This window comes from Triturus cristatus, chromosome 8 (genome assembly GCF_964204655.1).
Source record: "Triturus cristatus chromosome 8, aTriCri1.1, whole genome shotgun sequence".
NCBI lineage: Eukaryota > Metazoa > Chordata > Amphibia > Caudata > Salamandridae > Triturus > Triturus cristatus.
Window position 1 is genome coordinate 1,518,519,592 of NC_140591.1, and position 27,365 is coordinate 1,518,546,956.

The 27,365-nt window shown below is 45.3% G+C and overlaps 1 protein-coding gene across 3 annotated transcripts in view; it reads right to left on the minus strand.

Moving 5' to 3' along the window:
- Positions 1–5,508: 5,508 nt before the first annotated feature.
- NEU3 (neuraminidase 3) overlaps positions 5,509–27,365 on the minus strand; it is an 80,033-nt gene continuing 58,176 nt past the window's right edge. For all 3 annotated transcript variants that reach the window (XM_085623354.1, XM_085623356.1, XM_085623355.1), the window contains one exon: positions 5,509–9,309. In XM_085623354.1, the coding sequence (XP_085479480.1) occupies positions 8,299–9,309 (1,011 nt within the window). In that variant the 3' untranslated portion in view covers positions 5,509–8,298. The remainder of the gene's footprint in view (positions 9,310–27,365) is intronic.

Genomic DNA, 27,365 nt, shown 5'->3' on the forward strand with positions numbered 1-27,365 from the left:
ATATTACAGATGGGCCCCAGCCGTCATATAGTGACATGGTTGTATTAGGCAATCCGAACGCTGGGCACGGTCACGCTCACTCATCTTAAAAAAATGGGAAACGGAGCGGTCACTCCTTGACAAAGAATAGGAACAAGCACTGGAATTCCCCCAAAAAGTATCATGTAATTACTGCTTCAAAAACATACAATACCTTATACTACACCGTGCATACTTAACACCGGTAACCCTTCAATGCTATTACCCGGACACACAATTCATATGCTCTAAATGCTCAGAACCAAGTGTGTCCTTTCGCCATATGTTCTGCAGCTTCCGAACACTCCGGACCAACTGGAACGTGATACACACCACACTACATGAGGTGACAGGACTCACTGACATCACCACATCTGCATCCCTAGCCCTCCTACTAGCCAAGCGAAGTATAGCCATGCACTGGAGGACCCCAGCGGGTCCCCTGCTAGAGGCCTGGAGTGGAGCAGTCAGTAAATGGGGGGCATCAGAGGAGGATGCCCCAAGACTCGAAGAAGTCCAGGGCACTCGAAAGCACCACATATCTATGCAGTGGGCAACACTACTACACGCCTTCAAACAAGAGGTGTCAAATACGCAACCTACACAGACCACTCCACTCCTCTCTCAAATCTCGCAGTAGGAAACGTGCCCAAGTAGCACACGGGATGATCCCCCAATGACGCCTAGCTCACAGGGTGCGGACGCGGGACAAACATAAATATCAATCCTTGTTTCCACTCCGTTCAATCCCTTCTGGGCCCAGGCCTATAATGACTAGATGCTAAAGCGAATTACAAAGCTCGCCTACATCCAGCGCAAAGCAGATCCTCCTATACAGTGTATCCCAGTTGAACTCATCTCCGTTAAAAATGATGTCCCACATTGCGATGCAATATGATGTATCTTCTAGTACCATTAATAGGTGATAAGTGCCACAGGTGATGTACACAATGTAGTCAGATTTTTTATCATAACGCACCCTTTCTTTGGAGCATGAGGTGTAACAGTACAGCAATAAATGTTGATAATGTTTGCAGCTGAAATGACAATACGCTAAATTGCATGTACAAACTCTTATGTGCACTTTTAACAGTCAATTAAGTTATCTGTAACCTGGAGACAACAAAATGCAAATAAAAAGAATTTGCAAAAAAAAGGAACAATCTGTGCCGGTAGAAGATATTGATATCTAAATATGGCTGACTTTTGAGAAGCCCTTTTGACTTTTTGCTCTCTTGCTGCCATGCGGCCCGTTTGCCTCTCGCTTTGGGGCCAGGACAGCCAACAAGGTACCAGGGAGGAGAGGAGGAGAGGACTACATCTCCCAGCCTCCCTAGCGGCTCAGCACTTGCCGGCGACGTCACTAGACCAGCTGCGCCAGGAGGCGCCTACAAAACCCATCGGGGCTCCCGCAGCGCGCGAAGCCCTTTTTACTTTTTGCTCTCTTGTTGCCTTGCTGCCCGTTTGCCTCTCGCTAGGGGGCCAGCAGAGACAACAGTATACCAGGGAGGAGAGGAGGGGGAGGACCACATCTCCCAGCCTCCCTAGCGGCTCACCGCTTGCCGCCGACATCACGGGACCAGCTGCGCCAGGAGGTACCTACAAAACCCATCAGGGGCTTCCACAGTACGGGACACGCACAGGCGTGTCGGGGCCGCACCCGGGCAAAGCCCGGGCCAAGGGCGGGCCCATCTGCGCCCCTCCACGCCAGGACGTGGCTGGGCTGGGCCGCCCCTCTTTCACTTGCCATTCATTAAAACCCCATGTCAAAGTTGTAATTGCTATCATATAATTCATCATGGGGAAACGTACCGGGATGCTTTGCCCCCGTCCCCCCAACAAGTTCTAGACAGTATGTTGGAAAGGGCAGTCAGCATAGTCGCCAACGAGATTGAGCTAACGGAAAGGCGTTTGTCACTGGGAATTGTGACAACACAGTCTGGCCTTATGACAGGGGCGGCTCCAATTGACCCAGTGGCTTCTCCATCAACTCCCAGTGTGCGGCCTATAGCTTTGAGCACCCTACTGCCTTCCACCGCCTCAGGTCTTAGCGGTAATAATGAGAACTTACCTAACGCTTCTTGTAGTGGAGAAAGTGCTGTTAATTCCCCAGTAAATTTGGATCCAACTACAACTACAACTTCCGTAGCCTCCGGGGCCAAACGCTAAAGGAAGAAGGCAAAACCTACTTGTTCAAAAAGGAAACAACACCCTCGTGTTCATTTATCCTGCACTGCCCTCGGCTCCTTGGATACAAGGTCCTCCACTCACCGTAAATGCGGATATTGCTGATATCGTTGAGTCTACTGTCGAGTCTGCCTCTACTAAGGCATCAAGCAGAACTATTTTCACTCAGAACGACGACGTAATCACCCCTTCCACTTGCAGCAAACCTGGCGATACCTTTAGTGACATTATTGAGAACACTGTATGTGAGCGTGTTAAAGATTTAATTGATAAAAATGTTTCCACATTGTGAAAAGGTTTAGACTGCTTGGAAACCTTGACAGAATAAGTTCATAAGTCAGAACTCCCAAGCCTGTCACTTCCGATGGGGCGAATTCAAATTTGTTAACCAGCGATGTGTTTACTTCTAATCCACAGCCGCATGTACCAACACTTATTCCATCCACCAGTACTTGTGATACCTGCAGTAAAGTTACGGAATGTTTCCTATTAAAATCCACCTTTAAGAATAACCCACTTACTGTTGGTATTGTTAGCAGTCTCCCTGCTATAACTCCACATATGCCATCAGCCTCTAGTGCTATGTCACGGAATGTCCCAAAAAGAGCAAATTTAGGGGGGGGAACACAACGCGAGGGCGTTTTAATCCCCTTGAGCATGGAAACTCCAGAGGCCAGCAGGGAGGTACTATGTTTACCCCCGGCAGCATGTCGTTAAGTTTTGGTCCTTGCGTGGGTACCACCTCTTAGAAAAAAACAGGTTGAGACATGGGTCCAACTGCGAAACAATAGTGTGGACTGGCTTGTAAAACACAGGGGGTTTCGGGCGGCACACATCATGAACATCATTATGGTATGCACAGTTGGGTGGGTTGGCTCATCCACAAAGAATGTTGAGGGAGACTGTATTGTCATTAATTTCTGAAACCCGTTATTGGTAAGATCTTTGCTGATGCAACTGGAGTCAAACATTGCCAAATCAACCCAGATTTGGTCATTGCCGCTAGGCTATTTTTATAAGCCATTTCCGGGGTCTAAAGCCAAGGATTCTTTCATGTTTAAACATGCACAATAGGTTCTCCCCTTTGTCTGATCTAGACAATCAGGACTGATTGGCTCCCTCTCTGACATTTGATGAGCCCACCTTTATATCTAACACGCTTGTGTCCTCAGGTCACCACACTTTTGTGACCAATCCAGCTATCCCTGCCATTGAGCCAAATTCAAATCTAAATTTAAATATATTAAGTTGGAATATCGCCGGTTTGGCATCCAAAATAAATGTACCAGACTGGATAAAGATAGTCCAAAAATATGACATACTGATGTTACAGAAAACTTGGGCCACACGGGATTTATATTTAGAACGGTTTAATTGTTTTAACATCGTTGTCCCTATCTCCAAGGTTGGCTGGCCGTTTGGCGGTCTTTCAATTTGGGTCAACATCAACGCAGGAGGTAGCACAAAGGCTCTTGCTACTAATAATGACAAATACCAGGCTTTGATTTACACACGGGGGCTTCTATCTGTTTCATAAATGTTTATAATAATGACTTTTTCACCTCATCAAATGTGAATTTTACCAATTTGTTTAACTTTATTGCTACCCTACAAAATCAAAATGTTTATGGTAAACTAACTGGTATTTGCCTGGGCGGTGATTTTAACGTCAGGATTTCCAGAGGAAATTTACTGGACACGGACTCCCCCATTAACGTGCCTCCATGTAATAGGGGGATAGAATTATTGGATCATTTGTCCAATAATAACCTAACTAATGTTATGGAAATTGCGACGGTACCCAATAAGGATAAGTACACTGTGCCAACATATAGAGGCCGAGGCAGCGCTTCCATTATCGATTATGTTTTCATATATCCAACCTTAGAAGACTGACTGTTAAAAGCCGAGGTTATACCAACTGCCCATGGGGATCACAATCCCATTACATTAACATTAAGAATTGCCCGAGACCGAAATTGAGAAGGAGTGTGGGGCAAGCAATTTAGTATCTTCTACTGATAATTTAAGATTGATTTGGAGAGGCGTCGACAATAATGACTTATTTCTTAGAATGGTAAGAGAACACCCGCAACTTATTGACACCTGTTTGTCTCCAATTGATCATAACCCTGAGGTAATCGATGCTTTTAATAAACTTTGTGGTGGAATCAAATTAATGATATCTAGGCCCATGGTGGAATCCCACCATGGACCGAGATGGTTCAATAGTGATTGCTCTCTAGCAAATAGAAAGCTCCGTAAAGCCCTCATAAAGAGCCCGAGAGACCTGGCACTTATTAAATCTTTGATGCAACAATATAAGGCAACAATTACCCTACGGAAAGATGAGAGCATAAGCGTTGGGATAATCTTGCATGCACTGCCAAGGTTAAACATGGGAACGGCTTTTGGGCAGTAGTTAAAGATATGAGGTCTATGGGCCACACATTAACACCCATAAGTTGTAATATAGCAAATGAAGCATGGGAAGTCCACTTTTCCAGGATTTAATTAGCACCATTGCAAAATGAGTATCGATATAACCATCAAACTGCTTCTAAGATTCAGATATCCCTGACAGAAGCAGAGGATGCCATTCATCAAAGTTTGGGCAATAAAGCTCCTGGTCCTGACGGGCTCCCTATTGATCTCATCAAACATAAACCAGAGTTCTGGGCGCCCCTTTTATTAAAAGTTTTTAACAATTTATCTAATGTCACGATTCCGAGCACATGGTCTACCAGTATTATCGTTATAATTTTAAAAAAAAGGTGATACATCCAATCCAAGCTGTTACAGACCGATCTCCCTGATTGATAACACCTTGAAAATCCTGTTTAACAAGATTAGGCAATGGGCTGAGGAAGAACACATTTTAAATTCCTGTCAGTTAGGTTTTAGAAGTAAAATAGGCACAGTTGAACAGTGCCTAAACCTTAACTTGATTATTGGAAAATATACCATAGCCCAGAAATCTCTTATTTACTTGGCTTTCATGGATCTTACCTCGGCCTTTGATTAGGTTAACAGGTCACGCTTATGGTCAATTCTTTTAAAATATGGGTTGGATGAGGTTGTAGTTAATTTTTTAGCTTATTTACATAGGGACCTGAAAGCTCGGGTGAGGATCAGCAAAGGCGAGGAGGTCTCAAAGGACATCATTATTGGTAGATGGGTCAGGCAGGGGTGTGTTCTGGCCCCTCTCCTTTTTATTCTATACATCAACGACCTTCATAATTCATTGATTTAATTGAATTGAATTGAAATAAACCCTTTGTAGTAAAGACGCTGTAGGCTAGGTAAAGTTGAATCAATTTATTCAGTGGAAACATGGTTGTGGAGCCAGCAACAGCAGGCACAGCTCAACTCTTAACTGTAATGTTCCCTCATTACAGTCTAATGTCACTTGGCAACAGGTAACATTCCAACTAGACATGCAATTCTGAGACAGAATATTCATACTGACAAAGATAGCAAAGTCTCACATTAAAGTATACAAGAGACCATACTACACCCTTGAACATGGCTAATTTGTGTCCTTTATGTTTTTGCCCCAACCTCACTCGATTCCCTCAAATTTCCACTTTCTATTTGAAACAGCGACTGAGGACAGGGATGTCTATGGGGAGATTCAGGCCTCATGTGCCTGGCCCTTAATCCCCATGCACTCCGTCACTCACACTTTGTCTGCCACAGAGCCAAGGCTGACAACTTACAAAATAGTAAAATCCAGTCTTTATAATATCCAAAATGAATTAGAAAACCCACATAGAAAGAATTTAATTTGACATAATTTGCATATCGTTGGCCATTAGGAAAATTCCATCTAGAATGCAGTAAGTGGAAGTTTGAGGATCACAGTCCGTTTCTCCTCACTGTGTTAGTATACATTGAAAAATTACTTTTTTATATGTTTCCACTTTTGTTCTCGCTTCTTTATTTCACTTCATACACACCTATTTCATTGCATCAGAAAAAGCAGGTGGTCTTGTCTTGTTTTCTCAGTGTAAATTGTTGGTACTCCAAAATGTCCAATTTATTGTGCCATGAAGTATCTTTGACCTCTATACAAAAAACACAAATAAAAAAAATACACAAAATTCTTGGTTTGCTCAGCACAATTTGTGACCTATTTTTTTTTTTTATAGCGCGAACTAGACCCGAGACATCGGGTATCAGAGCGATTTACATGAGCACCAGTTTCGTTACAGAAGGACGCATTCATTTTTGTTAGGCACTGGGAGATTAAGTGATTTGTCCAAAATCACAGGATGTTGAGTGTCGTTGCCGAGACTCGAACCCGGTTCCTCAGCTTCGAGGTTGACTGCTCTAGCCCTAAGGCTAAAACCTCTCCCATTCTTTTCTATGTCATCAAATCCTGACCTCTCTTGTTAATATCTGTCCGCAATACTATTCTTGTTTAAGTCCCCTCTGCGGACACGGATCACCGCTTTGTTGTTAGCTCATTCAAAACTGTTATGTTTCCTTTGTCCCTATATTTGTAGGTGGTCTCTCAGTTAACACTGTCTCTAGTCTCTTTACAAGAGTCGCATGCTGCCTATTGCTCTGCTCCTTGCCCCACTCTTCTTGAGTATGATCTCTCAAATACAAAGCTGCTTTTCTGAACAAGTGGCTTTTTTTGGTGGGGTAGCAACTCCCTTTTCCCGAGTGGTCTCACAATATGCACAATTGCTTCTTCTAATTGAAACTTGAGGTTACTGATTACTTTAAGTGGCAAAGAGCAAAAGAACTGTATCTCTGAATTTTCCCATAAGCTTAAAAGGAACATTTGCTGTTCTTTCTTCCAGGTACTGAGCAAATTATACCCTATCTCCCTCTTGAAAACTTGAAAGCCACCATTCAGGCACTTGATTTAGAACAGAAGGCAGCACTTTGCTCAATCATCTGCTGCAACTCTAACCTATTTCCAATTAATTGTTTTTCTCACTAAACTAATTGCTAGTCGAAGGGTGTTTAAGTATATCTCGCCTACCGCAAAAGAACTGCATTGGCTCTCTCTCTCTACCTCGTCTATAATGCACTGCAATTGATTAAACCGGTCTTCCTTGCTTCTAAACTCAGCGCGTCCAGTGGCACTCACACTGCCAGAAGCATCTCTCAGGAAAGGCTAGACATCCAGAAGATTTACAAAAAAAAAACATGTATGTCAACAAGCTTTCTCTGCATATGGACCAAGACTCAGGAACAACTTCCCTTTGCACCTGAGACTTGCTTATGCACTGTTGCAATTCAGCAAAGGTCTTAGAAGCAGCCGTTTCACAATTTCTGTACCATATTGGACTGTATCATTTCAATCGCCTTATTTGCGCTACTGTGTTGCTGTGTGTCGGATTCCCTCTTTATCCTAAAGCACTTATTCCTCTAGTCATATTGTGAACAAAGCTGAACATCTATGTATTCTTGCATGCCGGCTGCTTATCCTAATGCTATGTACCTCACCCCAGGGCTAGGTGCCCGTTATAAATACCTCCATAAAATGAACAAAATAGATTATTTTTAAAAGGAAGACTATCTTACGACACCAAAGGTCGATCCACAAGTAACAGATGTCTTCATAAACGTTTTTACTTATAACATGTGTATTTGGAAAGCACACGTTCACCCTTAGGTATCTTGGCACTAAATAACAGATGTTTCTTGTTACCCAACTCAATGGTACTCATTTTATTGACCTGAATGTGGACCCGCCGGGATTTGAACCTGTAACCATGAGGTCGAACACAGGCCCCTGGAGTGGAAGCATAGGTCCACTGAGCCACCAGACCCATCTAAGGGTGAGACTCAACCATCCTCAAGCAATGACGGTACCCCTCTTAAGCTGTCAAAATTTGAAAGTACAATGAAACAACAAAGAAATATCCTTACATGGCCAACATTAGCAACTGCTGAGACCTAACCTGGTAAGCAGAATAGACAGGTTGGAATAAATCACAAAGATGAAAGTGAAATTCTAATGAACCCCACGAAAGGAGTAGGCACTCTGAAAATGCTGAAAGAAGAGGGTGGCCCTCTGGCAGCATTCATAGGAGACCTATCAGTGGAAGGGCTGCCTGGCGCAGAGAGACAGGTTCAACAGCGCAACATGCTTCCCATAAGGTTTTCCATGCTAAACATTAGAAACGCTATTTCTTCATAGGCATCATCAGCTCCACACTCAAAGAGGCACCCAAACGAACCAGATCCATCAATAGCTACCAGGTCTGAGTATGCACTTGGCCCCTTGTGAATAACCAAGGGATGATTCCAGCCTCCATTGGTCAATGGGGACTTGTTTAGGTAGATGCCCAGGTCAATCCTCTCCTTCTTATTTGTTGGGTGGGAATAGACAAGCCAGGATAAGGTGTTTTTCAGAATTAAGGGCTTCTTTATGCAAGAGGCCTCACTTCCCTTAATATCATTTTCCATTTCCTGATACTCCTCAGGAGGCACAAAGCTCACAATGCTGCCCTGGCAGCCATGCGGTGGCTCACAGAGAGTCTTGTTAAGGTGGAACGTCCCAAAGTCCCTCCCAGAGTCAAGACTGATCGCCTCTGCCCTGCAGCGTTGTGTGGTCCGTGCGCTGCAGTATAACATACATGAACCGTCACTGCAAGCAAGCTCGGCCACCTCGCACTCCCCAGTCGACAGTTTCTGGATCACTCCTCCCTTGTGCCACGTCCTCCCACTGTCATCGCTGTAGAAGATGAGGGAATGTGGTTTTGTACAGCAAGGAAGGGGTAGGCAGGAGCACTTGCGATGTTTGAAATAGGCATAGGCTGGGATGATCAAACGTCCACACTGTAACTGGATCCCATGTCCAGGTCCCACTGCAAAGGTTGCCCAGTGCACAATCTCAGGCCCAATGACATTTTTGGTTAGGTCAGTCAATTGGCTCCATGTGGCACCAGAGTCCTTGCTAGTGACAAAGCACAATTTAGCTGCATTCTTTCCAGTGAGGATCTGGTAACCCTCTGTGTAGTGCAGACGCACACACATGAAGAAGAGGAACACCATCTTGCTGTCCCGGTCATACACTGGGCAAGGATTCATGGTCCGATATCCGGTCAACAACGCTGTCTTCATAGGTACCATACACTGCCACTACAGCAAGAAAGAAAGGAAAATGTATTTACATCTTTTAGTTTAAAAGACTTCATAAATTCATTAAAGTTGTTTATTAAGGACATGAGAAGGTAATAAAATACCTAAGACATCACAGCAAAGATCATGGCAAAAAAGTATAAGTTGATGTACCAGGTATGGTTTCCAAATCCGAAAATGTGCTTAGAAACAAAGATCAGTTGCACACAAGAGAGCAGACATTTTTTAAATACATGCAAGGTCACTGACATTAATTGACCCAAGTGCCAGGGTACTGGACCTTACATCAGGCACCCTTAGATGGCTGATGAGGTCATAGTACTTGCCTTTTGTCCAATACGCAACTCATCAACATTGTACTATTTGCTACTGTGGGCTAACAGAAGAGCAAGGTGTGAAAGCCATAGGAAGCCTCTGTTTACTCTCTGTTCCTGCTACTGCCTTCATGACCCCCGAGGTCAGGAGTAGCACTGTACTGGCAGGGGTATTACGAGGCAAGCAAGGGAAAGCAGCTGCTACTCTTGGCTACCCTTAATCTTGTGAAATGCAAGGAGATAGCACCCAAATTGACAGACATTGGACTACACATACCTGTTCAACTCCTGTTTCATACATCCAGAGGTCTTATCTTGAATAATAATGATGTCAATTTACACCGGAGTCTACCCACACCTTCGTACGATGACGTTCTTTTGAAGTCGGATGCATGCATGCACTGACAGACAATCATCACTGTAAACCTTCGAGTGAATATGATACTACTGCCCGTTATACTGTTCTGAATCTCCAAGCCGCAAAACATTGGTCTAAGAAAATACGTTTAATTACAAATAGTGCAAGGACAAACAATTATCACGATAAACTTTTGATTGGACACAACTCTACTGTCCTGAATATTACTCTAAATCAGCTGACCTAAACGTATTGGCTTGAGAAAGAACGAACTTGAACATATATTGTAAAGCCCTGAAGAAGTCCGTCTGTGGACGAAACGCGTTGGCGGTTGCAAAAAAACGTTTTTAAAAGATTAAGAAAATCGAATAAAGGATAAAAACAAAATCATCTGATGACATCGATCTTTTTTTGAAAAACAGTCATAACAAATATTACTGTCTATGTATTATACATGATTAATTGTTATAAGTGTGCAGGGCTGTCTGTTTTTATATTGTGATGTGGCCTCAATCGCAGGCTCAAACTGATACCATGAGTGGTTCCATTGATCGTCCCTTCAGGAATTTGGATGTTTAAGGCACATTAACCCGCCTGTATACATTGTTTGAGGTCAACACAGTACGCCTAGTCTTCTTTATTCAATATTGCAAAGGGAGTGCTAGAACTGGGCACAAGACCTCTCTCAAGTCGAATGGACACAAAATTGAGATGCTTGTCTTCAGTAAACAGGCAAATATCTGGACTCTGGACTGGTGGCTAACAGACCTTGGTTACACTCCTCCTCGAGTCACCAACGGAGGAACTTGGGTTTAATCGTTGACACGTTTCACAGACGTATGGTGGTGACCACATGCTTTTGCATTCTACACAGGCTTCGTAAGATTCTGTCCTTGCTCCCTACCACCCACAGAAGAGTCATCATAGAAGCCTTTATCACATCCAGAATCAATTACTGCATCTTTCACTTACTAGGGACTCTGGCCAACATCCTACTGCAAGTCATCCAAACTGCAGCGGCCAAGTTAAACCTAGAGCTACCCTTGCCTCCAAACTCTCCACTGGCCTCCTGTTCACAAGAGCCTCACCTTTAAACCTTTTTGTTTCACTCATAAAAGTCTTTTATGACAACGGCCCTTTGTATATCTCACAAAAAATAAATCAAGGGATATCACTATTATCTCACTTAAGAACGGTTCTCAAGCACTAGGTATCATAACAAAAATCACTCCGGCCAGAAAGGGTGACAGACCCTTTTCTAATCTAGCTGTAAACAGCTGGAAGTCCCTGCCTTTTGACCGTAGGGCCATGTCCAATCACAACTCGTTTCTTTTTTAAAAACTGGCTTTTCACACAAGTATACTCTATTTAGCTTTCAAAAGGCTAAACCTACAGTCAGGATACATTTTTGATAAAATATGGCATTACAACGCAAACAATTACAACGCATGCTTTTACAACGCAGTTTTACATTGCAACTACCATTACATCGCATGATTTTACAACGCATACCATTACCAGTCATTTTTAAAAACTATGATTACAACGCATTCCATTACAACGCGTACCATTACAACGCATACCATTACAATGCATAATACTTTTAGGGCAACAATAGGGTAAGTGTTGGATAGTGTAGGGGTAAAAATACTATTACCACTCCAGTGAGTGAAACAGTAGGTTAAGTGTTGGATAGTGTAAGGGTAAAAATTACTATTCCCACTCCAGTGAGTGCAACAGTAGGGAAAGTGTTGGATAGCGTAGGGGTAAAAATTACTATTCCCATCTACCCCAAAACCCATACCCACTCTAAAACTATAAAATCTCCATTACTTACCTTATAATGCATTGTAATGGCATGCGTTGTAATGTATGCGTTTTAATGGCATGCGTTGTAGTGACGTGTTGTATTGGCATGCGTTGTAATGGCATGCGTTGTAATGGCAGTTGCGTTGTAACAGTTGCGTTGTAAAAGCAGTGCGATGTAATGACTGCGTTGCAATGGATGTTTCCCCATTTTTGGTAGCAGCTGCGCTCAATAAATAATTCTCACTCATTCACAATGGTCTCAGTTCAAAAAGTCCTGAAAGTACAAGCCGTAAATCTCCTGCCATATGTTTGGAGTACATTTTCCAAGCTCTATGAGAGTCACAAAGAATCCTAGTAGTATGCATGGAAATCTACAACAGGCACAGTTTTTCATAAGGCTCCAAAATGCACAAATTATATAGCAATCTGCATAAGAGTATCATGTGAATTGTATAATTGCACAATTTGCACTATTTACATAATTAACTTTCTTTTTCTGTCACTAACACACTCTTTCCCTTGCACTTCCACTAACTAAAGAGTTTTTTCCTTCCATTACCGCCCTGGAAAGACAACTGCTCCCGATTTCCACAGGTATACATTTGAAAGTGTTTCCAGGATTGGAATCTACTTGCAAGAGATATTTGAATTCCTACTTATTTATAGGTTTGAGAATGGTCCACCCTGAAAGTCCCCTTATTCTGCGCTTAATTATATATTCACTAAGCAAGAAGATCCACCATAACTATACTGGATTGAAGATTGAATCTCTTTTACCATTGGCGTGGTCAGATCACAAAGCTATGTTGTTTACTCTAAAAACCTTTAAAAAAAAGTTAATCCAGGCAAAGTTCACTGTAGTGTCTTAAAATCAAAGTCTGGAAAAAGATTGATTCAACTAATTTTCTTGTGACCCTGGCATACAATTAGCTTTTGGTACATCCAGACCCGGACATGGCAGCGTCAGATTATAAGGTCTGGATTAATGCTGCTGTTGCCTTAACTGTTCCCCATGAAATCCTAAAAAAATGTAGAAGTAAGGCCACTGCCCCACGGTTTTCAACAGAATTGAGACTTTTTCAACAGAAGTGTAGACGCCAAGAAAGGGTATAGAGGAACAAATATTGTGAGAAAGAAAAATCCAACTATAAACAATTCCTATGGGAATACAAGCGACTGATTGTTGAAAAGAAGTCAAAATATTTTAAGGATAAAATCAGATCGGCGAAAAAGTCAATGAAGGAGTTATTTAATACAGTTAAATAATTGGTTAGACTGGAAACTCCTAATACTGTTGTACCGGATCAGTTGAAGTGTAATAAGATAGCTAATTTCTTCCAAAATAAGATCCAGGAAATATTTGGTAAATTTACTCCAAGCCAGAGTATTAATAACTTTAGTGATGAGTTAGATAATGTCCAGTCCCCCCAGGAAACTTTATTTTAGTTCCCCCTGCTGACGGAAGAGAAGGTGGTTCAGCTTATTGAATCCACTAAATCTGGCTCACCATCAGACCCCTGTCCTCCATCTACTCCTCAATTAACATCAATCTTAGGCCACCTTACCATACCTTTGAATTTCATTATTCAAACAGGAATCTAACCCACTGACTGGAAGAAAGCAGCCATTCTTCCCCTACTGAAAAAAACCTTCACAGGATCCTAAACAGATAAAAGGTTATAGGCCCATAACCTAGCTTTCTTTTCCAACAAAGATTTTGGAAAAACATCTCAATTCTGGACTTTCAGAATTTCTGGATGCAAGTGGGGAGAGGAATTGACCTAACGGCTAGGGCGGTCGACCTCAAATCTGGGGAACAGGGTTCGAGTCTCGGCAAGGACGCTCAACATCCTGGGATTCTGGGAAAATTACTTAATCTCCCCGTGTCTAACAAAGAAAATGAACATGTCTTCATGTTAACGCAACTGGTGCTCATATAAAGCGCTCTGATACCCGATACCTTCAGGTCAATTTTGCGCTATATAAAACTCAGTTAAAAAAAATGAAATCCTGGGCACTGTGCAGTTGGGTTTTAGGAAAAACTACAGCACAGTCAGCCTTGGTTACAGTGGTGGAAGAAATTTGAAGGATCCTGGACAAGGGAGGGAAAGTGGCTTTGATTTTATTAGATCTTTCTGATGCTTTCGATACTGTCTCACATTCAGTACTTACCAAGCGTCTAGAAAGCGTAGGGGTTTTTGTATCAGCACTAGCTCTATTGACATCAGACAGTTGCATTTGGTGATTTTAAATCCACACCATTTACTTTGCCTTGTGGGGTCCCTCAGGCCTCCTCCCGAGGATGCCTGAGAGACCCCAAACTGATTGGCCAAACGGATCAGATCGTTCGGTTTCTCCACTGTATCATGAGCAGATGATACACAGATTGTAGTGTCAATCTCGGGAGATCCAGCAGATGTTGCAGATTGTTTAAGATCATTTATGCAGGAAGTGGTGAGTTGGATGGGCAACAACTGTCTGAAATTAAACTCAGAAAAAACAAAGGTTCTATTGTCGGAGAAGACACTACTCTCTGGAATCCCACCTGGTGGCCTCAGGAATTAGGTCGCCTACCTGCTCCCGTCTCTAAGGTTAGAAATTCAGCGATTCCTTTTTATGGCAAGCTCTCACTTTCACCTCCTTAGTTATGTCGAAGATTTACTACTGTAATGCCCTTTATTTGGGCAATAAAAAAATATACTTAAGCAAATTACATGCACTTCAAAATGCTGATGCCCGACTGCTGATAAAAATTCCTAAAAACGTATACGTTTCTCAAGCTATTGAGCAGCTGCACTGGTTGCCTGTGGGAAAAAGAGTAGCTTTTAAAGCGCTATGTTTGGCATACAAAGCGCTTCATGGCACAGGCCCTTACTACTTGAGGAAGGTTTTCAGTACAGGCTGTGCAAAACCCTCCGTTCCAGCTACATGAAATGCATGACACATTCTAAAATTAAGAGATGCGCCTGGGGTGAGAGAAGTTTCTCAGATGTCACCATTAAGTTATGGAAAACACTCCCTTTAACTATCAAAGGGCAAACGACCATCGCAACGCATGCGTCACATCACATGCGTTTACGTCGGGTGCAGTCACAACGCACGCGACTTTAAGACGCGTACGTTCACTACGCACGACGTTACATCGCGAGCGCCATTACATCGCTGGCGCTTTTGGAACGCAGGTGCCGGGACACAGACGATGGGGAGACAACGCTGAACCATGACGAGAGACAGGTAAGGTCGACGCTGTACTCGTTGTGGAGGGGAGTGTTTTAGGGTAGTTTATGGGGAGTGTAGTGGAGGGGAGGTTTTTAGGCTTTAGGGCTTAGGGTTAATAGTTGTACATCAATCATGGCATTTGTAAAGCGCACTACATACCCGCGAGGGTCTCAAGGCGCTGGGGGGGGGGAAGCTGCTACTGTTCGAAGAGCCAGTTCTTGAGAAGTCTTCTGAAGGTCAGAAGGACTTTGGTTTGCCATAGGCGGATGGGGAGGGTGTTCCATGTTTTGGCAGCGAGGGGGAGAATGATCTGCCGCCGGTGGTCATTCTTCGGATGCAGGGGACGGTGGCGAGGGCGAGGTCTGTGCACGGGGCTGGCGGGTGTGGGTGTAGAGGCTGAGTCGGCTGTTGAGGTACGTTGGTCCGGTGTTGTGGAGTGCCTTGTGTGCGTGAGTGAGGAGTTTGAAGGTTTTCCTCTTGTTGACAGGGAGCCAGTGTAGGTCTCTCAGGTGGGGTGTGATGTGGCTGCGGCGAGGGATGTCGAGGTTCAGGCGTGCGGAGGCGTTCTGGATGCGTTGGAGCCATTTCAGGAGTTTGGCCGGGGATCCTACGTAGAGTGCGTTTCCGTAGTCCAGTCTACTGCTGACGAGGGCCTGGGTGACCGTCCTTCTAGTTTCGGTGGGGAGCCACTTGAAGATCCTGCGAAGCATGCGGAGGGTGTTGAAGCAGGAGGAGGAGGAGACGGCGTTGATCTGCTTCGTCATGGAGAGGGTAGAGTCGAGGATGACCCCTAGGTTGCCTGCGTGGTCGGTGGGAGTTGGGGGTGTCCCTAGTGCAGTCGGCCACCAGGCCGAGGGGGTGTATCCGAGGACTCTTTTTGTCCGAGTTCAGCTTCAGTCGGCTGATTCTCATCCAATCGGTGACGCCCTTCATTCCTTCATGGAGGTTGCTTTTGGCGGTGTGGGGGTCCTTGGTGAGGGAGAGGATCAGCTGGGTGTCGTCGGAGTAGGAGATGATGTTGAGGTCGTGCCGTCGTGCGCTGTGGGCGAGTGGTGCCATGCAGACGTTGAACAACGTTGGGATGAGGGATGAGCCTTGGGGTACGCCGCAGATGATCTCAATGGCTTCGGAGCTGAAGAGGGGGAGGCGGGCGCTCTGTGTTCTACCGGAGAGGAAGGAGGAGGTCCAGTCCAGGGCTTTCTCTTGGATTCTGGCGTCATAGAGGCGTGTTCATAGTGTGTGGTGGCAGACCGTGTCATAGGCGGCTGACAGATCCAGGAGGATGAGGGCCGCGGTTCACGGATCCAGGTTTTTTCGAGTTTTCAGCAGATTCGCTTGGAGGCCTGAAGGTATTCGGTGAACCAGCTGGCTTTCTTGCTAGAGTGGGTGTTGGAGGGCTTCTAGAGGGGGTCGAGGGTGTTGGCGCAGTCGTTGATCCACTGTTTGAGGTTGCGGGAGCCGGTGTCAGGGTCAGTCAGATCTGCGGGTGGGTTCCAGGCGAGGGAGGTGGAAAGCTGGTCTTCGGTGACTTTGCTCCAGCAGCGGCACGGCATCTGTTGGGTGCGGTGGTGCGTGGTGGGTTTCCGGAAGGTGAAGTGGATGCAGCGGTGAACGGTCCAGTGGAGCTCGGTGGTGTGGTTGAAGGAGACGAGGGAGGTTGCAGAGAAGATGGGGTCAAGCGCGTGGCCGGCGGAGTGGGTGGGTGTAGTTACGAGTTGTCTGAGTCTGAGGTTGGCGAGGTTGTCGATAAGGGTGGAGGAGTTGGTGTTGTTGTTGTTCTCGAGGTGGAAGTTCAGGTCCCTGAGGAGGATGTAGTCCGTGGAGGCAAGGGCATGTGTGCTGACGAGGTCGGTGATGGAGTCGCTGAACTGTGCTCGTGGTCCGGGGGATCTGTAGATGAGGGTTCCTCTGAGGGTGGTGTTGGGATCGGTGTGGATCTGGAAGTGCAGGTGTTCGGCGGTGCTGAGGGTGTCGTCGGTGTTGGTTGAGACTTTGAGAGACTTCCTGTGGACGATGGCGATTCCTCCTCCTACTCCATTGGTGCGGTCTCTGCGGGTGATCTTATAGCCTTCCAGGATGGCTATGGCGATGTCGGGTGCCGAGGAGGGGTTAAGCCAGGTCTCCGTCAGGAAGGCGACGTCTGGGGTGTTGGAGTCCAGTAGGTCCCAGAGTTCCACGGCGTGTTTGCGTGCGGAGCGGGTGTTGAGAAGGATGCATCTGAGGTGGTTGGGCTCTTTGGTAGGTGGGTTGGCGGGCCGGATGCTGGTGAAGCTGCAGTACCAGCAGGAGAAGGGTCCTTGGGTGCGCTTCGGGGCAGCCAGGCAGCAGGTGCATGATCGTCTGCCATTGAGTGCATGGAGGGTGCTGGAGTCGTAGCGGGGACGGGCGTTGTGGCGTTCGCGGGGGCCAGGGGTCCTGGCACTGGGTGCGGTCCAGGCGCGGACGGGTGCAGAGGGGCTTGCCTTAGGCACGCCTTCGGCGCACCAGCGGCCCAGCCGCCATATATGGGGTGGAGGGAGGGAGAGGCAGGGAAGAGGCAGTCAGGGGGACGGGCCGCAGAGGATGCAGCGGCGGGAACGGGAGCGGTGGACGGCACGGGGGCAAGGACACAGAATCACGGGGCACAAAAAAAAACTGGGCACAGAATCACGGGGCACAAATAAAAAACAGGGCACAGAGAAAAAACGGGGCACAGATCAAGGGGGCACAGAGAGAAAACGAGGCACAGATCAGGGTGCACAGAGAAAGAAACGGGGCACAGATCGAGGGGGCACAGAGAGAAAACGAGGCACAGATCAGGGGGCACAGAGAAAAAAACGGGGCACAGATCAGGGGGCACAGAGAAAAAAAGGGGCACAGATCAGGGGGCACAGAGAGAAAACGGGGCACAGATCGAGGGGGCACAGAGAAAATGAGGCACAGATCAGGGGGCACAGAGAAAAAAACGGGGCACAGATCGAGGGGGCACAGAGAGAAAAACGAGGCACAGATCAGGGATCACAGAGAAAAATACGGGGCACAGATCAGGGGGCACAGAGAAAAAACAGGGCACAGATCAGGGGGCACAGAGAGAAAACGGGGCACAGATCGAGGGGGCACAGAGAGAAAACGAGGCACAGATGGGGAGCACAGAGAAAAAAACGGGGCACAGATCAGGGGGCACAGAGAGAAAACGGGGCACATATCAGTGGGCGCACAGAAAAAAACGGGGCACAGAACTTACCTCAGCAGCGGCAGCATGGGCAGGGACAGGACGCACAGGCGGTGCTGTGCGGAAGGGGAGCGACCTACCTAACAAGGTCAAGGGTCGCTCCATGGTAGTATATGGTAGTGTTTTAGGCTTTAGGGTTAGGGCTTAGGGTAAAGAGTCGTATATGGTAGTGTTTTAGGCTTTATGGTTAGGGCTTAGGGTTAATGTTAGCGTATGGTGCTGTTTTGCCTTAACTGTTTACGCCTTAGGGTTGAGGGAAGTGTCAGAGCATTGTACTGTGTTTGTGGGGGCCGTTAGGGAGAATTTTGCGGTGTGATTGAATGCGTGGTCTTTGTGTGCATTGTAAATGTCTTTTGCATGCGTATGAAGGCGGAGTGCAATGTAATGGTTTGCGTGGTGAATGCATGCGATGTAACGGTCCGTGCGATGTGAGGAATGCGATGTAGTGGTGTGCGTTGTGTTTGTTTGCGTTGAATCGTCATACATCCTATCAAAGCAGTAACTACCCTCCTGTAGTTTAGGAAGCAGCTAAAACATGTCTCTTCTCATGAAAGCAGATTTTTAAATACAAGTATTCCTGTGTAATAAATCTGTGCTTTACAAACATATTAAATTTTTTTTTTTTTATTTCAAATTGTTTTTATTAAAGTAACAGAGACAATACAATAACTCTTCCGTAAACAAAGTTCAAAATAGTCATATCCATACATACAAATACAAAAAATAGAAATGAGTGACAAGACAAATGAAATGAAGAATAAAACCCCGTTCCAGCTCGCATCATCAAATACAGGTACATTCCCATTACATTGCTTCGTGTGTGGGCGCAGCGCCCCGGGACTCGAGGGGTCAATCACGCCTCACCTTACAACAACCCCACTCAGAGGGGCCAACCACAGTATACCTCTCAAGGTGGCTCGTAATGAAAGGAGGATGCATCCAACGATTTCCAAAGCTTTTTGTTAGAAGGGCTCCAGGTAGAAGCCTGCAGCGCCGGATTGCTAGACCCCCTCAGGAAAGATAGCCATTCCTGCCAGATTTTAAAGCTCACTTCAGTCGCATTTTTCCATTTGCAAAGAATCACTTTACATGCCATTGTTAACATTAAATCCATCAGCTGGCGATCTTGGTCAGTTGTTATTTGTGGGTCCAGTGCCCCCAGAATGACGTAAACAAATTCCTGTATAGGTTTTATCTTAAAAACATGAGAAATGCAATCAAATATCTTCCCCCAATAATCCCCTAATGAAGAACAGGAAAATAGCATGTGTGCAAGATCCCCAGTACCTGACTGACAGTTCCAGCACACAGGGGAATCTCTTAATTTACATCTGAAAAGCCTGTCGGGCGTCCAAAAGGCCCTGTTGAGAAGCATATATTTCGTCTGAAATAGGATGGGTGAGACTTTATGTGTAAGGGCTAACTTATGAATCACTTCCCAATCAAAGGATATGCCTGATAGATTTGGCTCCGCCTCCCATACGCCCTCCACTCTTTTGTGTTTTTTCATGGGTAGAGGCAACAACATTTTATATACCTTCGACACAAAGTGTCCAGCATGTATTAATCGTGGGATATGCTGTAATAGCCATGGAACATAAGGAGAGAAGTTACTCGCTGTCAGAATCGATTTAAGTTTTAGGAAATCATAAAAATCCATCGGGGTAAGATCATGCCGGTGCTGTAAGGTCGAGAATGGCAGCGGAGCCTTATCGTCATATAAGTCCTTCACCAAATTAATGCCCTTCTTGGACCATGACTCCCAGAATATACTACTACCCTTATGTTTAAGATGGGCATTCCTCCACAGGGACATAAATGATGATCTGGCAAATGTCAAGTTTGTTTTATGCGTTTGGTCGAGTCTAAGTAAGGCCCTTCTAGTATTAAGCATGATATATTTAGAATGAGGAAGGTGTGACAGGTCCATCGTAAGGAGGGCCTCCAAAGGCGCGTGATCCACCAGTGCCTCTTCAATATTAATCCATAATGGTGTATATGCAGGGGATTTTAACAGCCACTGAGCACCTTGTTTGCACAGAAACGCTGTCTGATAGCACCTGAAGGAGGGGAGACCCAGACCGCCTTTGTCTTTTGCTAATTGTAATTTCTTCAGTGAGACTCTGGCCTTCTTGCCCTGCCACAGAAAATTCCCAAACAACTGATCCACCTTAGTAATAAAAGCATTAGAGAACGTCATAGGGAGCATACTGGCCAGATAGTTGACCAACGGGGTCGACATCATTTTAAGCGTCTCTGCTCTACCCCACCAGGAGAGAAACTTTGGGGACCAACCTTCCAGTAATGTAGAAATCTTTTTCAGGGTCAAGTCTTCATTTACTTTCAGCGTGGAGATCAAATCCTTATCAAAATCCAGCCCAAGGTATTTAAAACACCGAGGCTGCCATGTAAGCCCAGAATCTCCAATAATTCCCTTGTCCCCAACACTGTTCAAAAGTTTTACTTCCGTTTTATCTTTATTGAGTTTATATCCAGAGACTCTGGAAAATTCCTCAATGTCAGTCATGAGCGCCGGAATTGCTTCATCCGCTCTTTCCGACATAATCAGCACATCGTCCGCATAAGCCGTTAATTTTACAGTGCAATCACCAAACGGTATACCCGCTATATTTGGGTCATGCCTTATATGATATAAGAACGGTTCAATTGCCAACAGGAACAGTGAGGGTGACAGGGGGCAACCCTGTCTCGTGCCTTGTTGTAAGCAAAAGGGAGAGGAAAAGGATCCACCAGCCCTAACACGCGCCGAAGGGCAGCAGTAAAGGGACATTACCAGTCTAGTAAATGACTCCCCTAAATTGAATTTACAGAGAACAGCACGGAGGAAGGACCAATCAACCTTATCGAATGCTTTTTCAGCATCTAGTGTTATTGCTGCAGTCGGTGTGTCTAAAAGTTTCGCTTTTTCTAGTACGTGCGCCAGAATTCTTGTGTTGTCACTGGACAAACGATTCTTAAGGAAGCCAGCTTGGGATGGATGGATCAGCTGCGGGAGAACCCCCTGCAGGCGGGCGGAAAGTATCATGGCCAGGAGTTTGCAATCAATATTAATCAATGAGATCGGCCTATAGTTTTTCGGCAGCGAGGGGTCTTTCCCATCTTTAGGAAGTACAGCAATTATGGCCTCTGCCAAAGTGCCTCTAACCTCACCCGATTTATTAATACCTTGAAATAGCTGTAGGAGAGGGTCGACCAAAAGGGAGGGGAAGGTTTTATAAAATTTTGCAGTGAATCCGTCAGGGCCCGGGGCTTTCCCTACTTTTAAGCGTTTAATTGCAGTCTCTATCTCTGAAGAACTAATTGGACCATTAAGACTGACCCGGTCCTCATCCGAAAGCTGTGGGAGATCACACTCATCTAAGTAATCCTTAATTCTAGATTCCTCTACCGCCCCATTTTTTGCATAGAGGTCCTCGTAGAAAACTCTAAACACCTCCGTTATTTTGTCAGGGTGTGAATGCGAATGCCCCAATGCATCTTTAATGACACTAATAGAGTTCTTCTGAACCTTGAACTTCAAGTATGAGGCGAGGGATTTACCTGCCTTATTAGACTCACAAAGCTTAAAACGCCTGCCCTTGTCAAGCCAGACTCCCGCTCTCTCACTAACTATTTTATTATATTCATATTTTTTATTCGCCAACGCAGCAAGAGACACCTCATCCCTATCTTTTAGATTTTTAATCTCTAGATTCCTAATGTCCATCTCCAAAGCCTCCAACTTCTCATTATAAGATTTATTCATCTCAGACCTAATTTTAATACACACTCCCCTTATAGTACTTTTCAGAGCCTCCCACCTAATGAGATCGGACGTGTCCCCCTGTTTATTAATCTGAAGGTAGGAGGATATCGCCTCCTGGATTGTGGACCGGTGCTTGTCACTAGTTAGGATTTCATCATTCAGCCTCCAAGATGTCTGACGAGAGGATGGTTTAACATTCGTAATTGTTAATGAAATGCACGAATGATCCGATAATACACGAGGTTCAATGGTTGTAGAGTCTAATCTAGGAACGCCATTCTGTGTGATAAGGAGGAAGTCAATCCGGGAATACGAGTCGTGTGGTGGAGAATAGAAAGTATAATCCCTCTCAGTGGGATTCTGGAGTCTCCATGTATCCACCAAGTTAAAGCGCTTACACATACTAAGAAAAGCTTTATGAGCTTTTGTTGGTTTAAAGATGCAGTGTGAGTCTCTGTCTAAAATTGCATCTATTGGAAGATTGAAATCCCCAGCTACTATGTGCAACGCATTGTCCGGAATAGTTTCAAGGTGTTTATTTAGTTGGTCCCAAAAGACCAGGTCGCTAGTGTTGGGTGCGTACACGCTAGTAACATAGAACTCTGTATTATCCTTACTCATCTTGGCCGTGACCCATCTACCATCTGCACTAACTTCAGACGATAAAACCTCCACCTTAGATTTCCTCGCAACAAGTATCAGGACACCATTCTTTTTATTCACAGCCTCAGCACCCACCACCTCATTATAAAATGTATTCCTCAGGTGGTAAAACTGCTTCGCATCAAGCTTCGTCTCCTGGAGTAAAACAATATCACCCCTCAGTCTTTTAACATAATCTAATATCTTCTGTCTCTTAACAGGCTGGTTCAGGCCCTTAACGTTAAACGACAGTACCTTCAGTCTGTCCAAATTACATACTCCCATCGGAGAGCTAAGTGAGCTATTTAGCATCAGGAGGTTGCATCAACATCACAACAAGCATATACTTCACAGTGTAAGCGGATTTAAAGCCGCAGTAGTGCCCGGCACCACCCACACCCACGAGAAGCAAGAAGATGGAGACCATGCAAGCCGGAACAAACAAAAACAAGAGCAAAAAACAAGGAACACATACCCCTACCCAAAAAACCCCCAGCCCTACACCCTCCCCACCCCAACTGTACGATTTAGGCATGGTGACTGGAAAGAGAATGCGTCAGAAACCCCCCCCCCCGTGCATAGCTGTTACAGAGAGATAAAAACCATGGAACAGAGGAACTATCACCCTTAAACTAAGGCCTGTTACCACCCCTTAGGCATCAACACCCCCCCACCAGCACAACCTTCGGGTACCTCATCAACCATAATAGACCAGCCGTTTAAACAACAGCCCACCCCCGTAAATCACTACAAACTCACCTAATAAACCTGTGAAACAGTATACATGACCATTAGCAATCTTGGCCCGTTAAACTGAAACCCATCTATTCGAAAGGTAATAATTCTAGAACATATTATGTGGCCAGGTACCCTGAGCATCTGCAACTGCATACTGCCAACAAAACTGTCTTTGGAGAGAACCTCGAGGCAGAGAACATGCCCCAGGCAACCTGCCCCTTCAAGTAGCATTAGTTCATACAGAGCTGTGTTCACTTATAACCTGAGGCTGAGGCCTGCGCTACTGTCCCCATTGAGGCGCTTGTATCCATGTCCAGATCGTCCGGACCATCAAGCATGCGTTTCAGTTTCAAAGGATCCGAGAAGAAATGTGGAGACCCATGGACCAACACACGGTACTTTGCAGGGCCAGCAAACCCATACTGGAAGCCCCTTTTCTTTAGCATTGGTCGCAGTGCCAAGAACGCTTTCCTAACCTCCACCGTCTCTTTACTGTAGTCCTGTGAGATGTATACCTTGACCGATTTCCATAAAATATGGTTGTTTTTCCTCATGAAGTCAAGAATCTGCTCCACATGTTGATATCGCAATGGCTTGCACACAATCGCTCTGGGCCCTTTCTGGTTTTTACTTATCTTGCCTGGCACTCTATGAGCCCTATCAAACTCCAGTGGATGGTGAAAGGACAGATTAGTAGCCTGGGTAAACCAAGACTCCAAGAAGGCCCCACAGCTCGCATGTTGATCCTCCGACCCCTCCGGAAGGCCAAAAATGCGTAGGTTCCCCCGCCTGTTCCTGTCCTCCAACTCCGCCAGTTTCCGCATAGTTTGATCCGATGATATGCATAAGCGGTTGATGGCTGCACACGACTTTACTTCTAGATCCTCAAGTCTGCTAATCCTCGATTCTGCCTCCACCAATTTTGCATTGGTTTCGCGATTATCCTGCCTGATAGCCGCCACCTCATCTTTGGTTGCCTTAGCTAGCTCCCTAACTTCTTCCAGTTTATTAAGTATCAGTTCCATCGGGTCCGAATTACCTTTCGCTCCCTTGCTGGGTGAACTAGGATTCGACTGATCAGATTTGAGCCTCTTCATGCTTTTCACCGATTCTTTACTATCAGCCATGTTAGTCCGTCGTGTAGATTCCTTTGCCAGTCAGAAATGTCCCAAAGTGCTTCAGCCTACTCCTATGGAGTGCCTCCTGATCGCCGTTTCCCTCTGCCGACTGGTAGCAGCCAGGTATATTCACTTTAATTTAAAACATCACCACGCGTGCAACTAAGGCTTCATCCCCTGGCGCCTTCCCGTCCGCTATCTGTGTGAATGGAGGATCTCAGAACATGGCGCTCGTGTTACCCACTTAAGCGCAGAGGTACGTGATCACATCCTGGAGACCAGCGAAGACGAACAGGGAATGGTCGCGGCTCCACTCACAGGAACCATGGTACAAGGCACAAGATTGCAGGCGAGACCACACGGTAGCAGGGAAGCCAGGCAGGCCCAGAGCAACACGATAGCAGTAATGAAGGATCACCCCACACAAGACAACGCCTGAGACAATTACAGCTCCACATCCCCATGTAAGGCACCTCGAACTCCAGATGAATAAAGCAGAGCGCGCCACAGGCGGAGCATCAGATTCTACTTTGCAGGCCTAGTTCCACCCTAGAGGGAGCCATCCATTCCATGCGCGCTCCCACGATGACACGAACACCACCATCATTTCACGGCAGCACTGAAGGGGGTAGAGCCGTCCTCACATCCCAACAACTAACAGCATCAAGGTACGATCCAGTAGGCACACATCACTCACGGAATGCAGATAGCTCAGTATGCTCCAAACTCCCCACAGATTCTGCAGCAGAAGCGTCAGGGCTCTCCCTCTATGTCGCGGTAGCCGCCATCTTGTCTGTGCGATATGCACCAACGACTGCCCATCGCGCTGCGCAGCTCCTCTGCCTCACCACAGGTGCGCTCCTGTTCATATACCGGCTGAGTTCCGATAACAGTCGCACATGGGCTCGATCTACTCCGGCAACCGCCCGGCCGCCGACACACCTCCAGTCACGCGGTCCCGTAGCCTGCCGAAGTCCTCGCGGGCATCGGGCGGATCGCTTAAGGCTGCGGCCGTGCCGCTTCTCATCAGCGAAAAGTCTCCAAACTTCGCCTCACAGGCCCCCTCACATTCCGATCACTGTTTCCACCGTCCGTTGCTGGATAGGAGCGGTGAGACCCGTTCCTCTGCCCTCATTCGTTTCACGCACGGGCAGAGAGAATCACCGAGCCGCCATCTCTCTCGGGGTCCAAACCACGCCCCCAAACATATTAAATTTTAATGTCAATAATGGATTTTGCCCCATTACAAAGTTTTCACATGATCATAAAATCTTGATTCTGTGGATCAGGAAGTGGAGTATGGTAAATTTACTTTTTGTGCATTAACCATAATTTAAGTGAGCAACATTTTGGGAATAAGGCCCAATATTCCCCTTTTCTGAAGATTAACTCTGTGCATCGCAGTATTCTAAATTAAGATGTGATGTCTGTCAAACGAAGGCCTGGTTAACCATTATCCTGTAATCACTGATAGAAATAACAAACATTCCAATATTTAAAACTAAGGTTGGTACATTTTTATTTAAGATCTATTATCATTTATTTTAAGATCTGTAGTTTTCTAGTGAGATAGCTTGGTGTGCATTCAAGTATTGCACTGTAAGAGATGCAAAGATAGTTTTCTTTATTTCGTGCATTGATTGAAAGCCTGTTCACCAAGGTTAGGGCAGGCAAGACCCAATAGTATCAAATCACTTTGGAAAAATACAGAAATTAATTCAAGTAATCCTCCTAGCCTTTTTGGTGGTGTTTGCTTGCCCTGATCATTCTAGCTAGGAAGGTATGAACAAATGGTTCACTATGCTGGTAAGAATGCCTAACCGCTATTGCTTAGATGAGCTAGAAAGCACACGGCTCTATTTTAATGAAGTTAAGGTTATACATTTTGCCTCTATTAACAGAAGGGATTAAGACTAGTTCAGACTATCCCACTAATTGAGAGGTCTATGTCCTTTCTAGGAAAAAAAGGTGTTAAAAAACACAGGTTTTTCAGTTTTATTTGAAGAATTCAGAGGATATTGTCCTGAGTTCTTTCCGGAGATGGAGTACCATAGTTTGGGAACATAACCAGAAAAGAATTGTTCAATCGTTTTAGATATCTTCATTGTTGGATTTTGAGGAGGAGTGATTCACAGCTCCTCAGTCAGCGTTGACCTCTTGAGATCTGTAGTTTTCTAGTGGAATAGCTTGGCGTGCCTTCGTGTATTGCACTGTAAGAGATGCAAAGATAGTTTTCTTTATTTCGTGCATTGATTGAAAGCCAGTTCACCAAGGTTAGGGTAGGAGCTTATGGTCAAATTGTCTTCTCAATCTAGCTGCTATGTTTAGGAATTCCTGCTAGTATAGAGCTTTCATAAACAGGTCTTGATAGGACTAGGGCCTGAATGACCTGTTTGAAGTGGTGTTCTGGGATGTATTGTTTTACTCTTCTCAGCAATTGTAGTTATATTAGCTCACCTTTTGCTGTAGTATTGATGTGTGCCTGTAGATATCTGTCCAGGACGAACTGTGAAGAATTTGTAGTGTCCCTAATAGTAGGGACAGTGTTAAGAATATATATTTCTTTCAGTGTTGAGAATACATATATTTTTTTATTGCATCTATGGGTGAATGAAGAAAAAAATCTGTTTTTGTTGAACTGAGCTTTAAGTGGTGGGAGGTTGTCAAGAAATGCATCTTATTGAGGAGTTGGAAAATAATCTCCATGTTCTTTGAAGTGGAAATATTTAGGTATAGTTGCATGATGTCTAAGTAGAGGTGGTACCTGACAATTGATTGACTTAGGATGAGGGCTAATGGTTCCATGTAGATGTTGAACGCTGTGGGTGAAAGTATTATGCCTTGGGAGACTCCATGGTGTAGGTCTGATGAGCCAGAGATT